General features: G+C 66.1%; 1 protein-coding gene across 1 annotated transcript in view; it reads left to right on the top strand.

The window, feature by feature from the left end:
- Positions 1 to 1,954, top strand: part of Isl2 (ISL LIM homeobox 2) — a 4,132-nt gene that overhangs the window by 1,353 nt on the left and 825 nt on the right. The window contains exons 4-7 of the mRNA XM_033756067.1: positions 22 to 53; positions 130 to 211; positions 1,042 to 1,325; positions 1,711 to 1,878. Of these exons, the coding sequence (XP_033611958.1) occupies positions 22 to 53; positions 130 to 211; positions 1,042 to 1,325; positions 1,711 to 1,878 (566 nt within the window). The remainder of the gene's footprint in view (positions 1 to 21; positions 54 to 129; positions 212 to 1,041; positions 1,326 to 1,710; positions 1,879 to 1,954) is intronic.

The following is a 1,954-nucleotide window of genomic DNA, read 5'->3' as shown; positions in this document are numbered from 1 at the left end:
CGCGCGCCCTTCACCTGCCAGGTGAGTCGGGCCGGGCTGAGCGCGAGGGCCGGGTGAGTGGGTTCAGCGCCTGCACCGAGCCTTCCTTGTGTATGCAGGAGCTGCCAGTCTATTCCGCGGTGATTCGAGCGTTCGGGGCGACGCCAGGTTGTAGGGGATGCGTGGGGCCCGGGGCCCATAGCAGCAGATGGACGAGAAGGAACAGTCTTGAGTACCGCCTGTCCTGGGGTCCTTTCGGGTCAGAAACGCGGCTCTCACCCGGGGAACCCTAAGGCCATCTCCGTTTGGCAGAGGGCCTTCGGGTCCGGTCGGGTTTGGATCCCGCGTCCAAGCTCGTCCTCCCCGGGCCGCGTTGTCTGCTTAGAAGTAGCCCAGAGTTTGTGAGTGTAGCCAGGCAGGCAGAGCACAGGGACGGGACTTCGGCCCAGCTGGCCTCACAGATTAGTAGGCGCAGTAGAGCCGCTCCGGGTCCTCCCTGTGGATCGAGGAAATCCAGCGGAACGGACGGCTCATAGAAATTATTCAGACCCTGAAACGCCCACGGGAGACAGAGCAACACCGTGCAGACCAGGCCCCGGCTGGAGCTGGGTGCCGAGCACGCCCGACCTCAGTTCCCTGAGGTCCCCGTGCTGTTGACAGAAGATCGCGAGAGGCCCAAGGGAAGAGACCCAGCCCGGCCGACCCGAAAGAGCCTATCTGGGCTCGGAAACGACCAGTCCGGGAACGGGAGCCCCGCGAGGGCAGTGGCCTTTCAAGCACCGGCCCATAAGGAGGCCTGAATTCGCGCAGGCCGTGGTACCCCCAGAGTCCCGGCGGTCTCCTGCCAGTTCCTCTGAAATCCCGATTTCTTCCAGGGGCTTTGAGGCCGGGGAGCGCGCGCCGGGGTCCGACGGGGGAGGAGGCGCAACGGGGAGCGGGGAGGAGACGGAAACGCTGGCTTTGCTTCGGGAAGGAAAGGGAACGAATAAAGGGGAACGAAGCTGAGCGCAGGGTCTGGGCCTCACTGGTCCTTCTGCTCCCTCCTGCTTTCCCCACCCGCAGACCCCGCGCCCGGCCGGCAGCCCGCGCCGCGCCCGCACGTGCACAAGCAGGCAGAGAAGACGACGCGCGTGCGGACCGTTCTGAACGAGAAGCAGCTGCACACGCTGCGGACCTGCTACGCCGCCAACCCGCGGCCCGACGCGCTCATGAAGGAGCAGCTGGTGGAGATGACCGGGCTGAGTCCGCGGGTCATCCGCGTCTGGTTCCAGAACAAGCGCTGCAAGGACAAGAAGAAGTCGATCCTCATGAAGCAGCTGCAGCAGCAGCAGCACAGCGACAAGACGGTGAGAGGCGGTCCGGGCATCCGCACCCCCACCTCCACCCCGGAGGTCGGGCTCTGCACTCCCAAGGCGATGTCAGGGCCCAAGGAGCAAGGCTACCCCCGTGCCCCAGGTACCCTAAAAACGTGGGTAGAGACGCTGGGCGGCCCAGGCTCAGGAGCCCAGTGGCTGGAGTCAGGCTGTATCTCCGCGTGGTTCAGAGCGAATGCTTGGCCTCGCGCTGCCTGGAGGCCTCGCCACCCTTCTTTCGGGCTGTGCCCCTGCAGGTTTGGGGACCCTGGCAGGGCAGGCGGCCTTTTCGTCTCCTCTTGCACAGTCCAAGTCGCGCCTAGGGTTGGGGTCCCGCCCTCCAGGGGCAGAAGAGGACTCACGGAGCCCTCTCCCGCAGAGCCTCCAGGGCCTGACCGGGACACCGCTAGTAGCCGGCAGCCCCATCCGACACGACAGCGCAGTGCAGGGCAGCGCCGTGGAGGTGCAGACGTTTCAGCCTCCCTGGAAGGCTCTCAGCGAGTTCGCGCTGCAGAGTGACCTCGACCAGCCGGCTTTCCAGCAGCTGGTGAGGATCTGGGTGGGGACTCAGCCTCTGAGGCCCCGGGAGGAGGAAGGGGCTCGCGGTGGGGGAGGTGCTGGGT

The sequence above is a fragment of the Fukomys damarensis genome, unplaced genomic scaffold (assembly GCF_012274545.1).
Source record: "Fukomys damarensis isolate Sample0158 unplaced genomic scaffold, DMR_v1.0_HiC HiC_scaffold_25, whole genome shotgun sequence".
Classification (NCBI taxonomy): Eukaryota; Metazoa; Chordata; class Mammalia; order Rodentia; family Bathyergidae; genus Fukomys; species Fukomys damarensis.
Note: the sequence above shows the minus strand (reverse complement) of the source record. Positions and strands in the feature narration are given on the sequence as shown.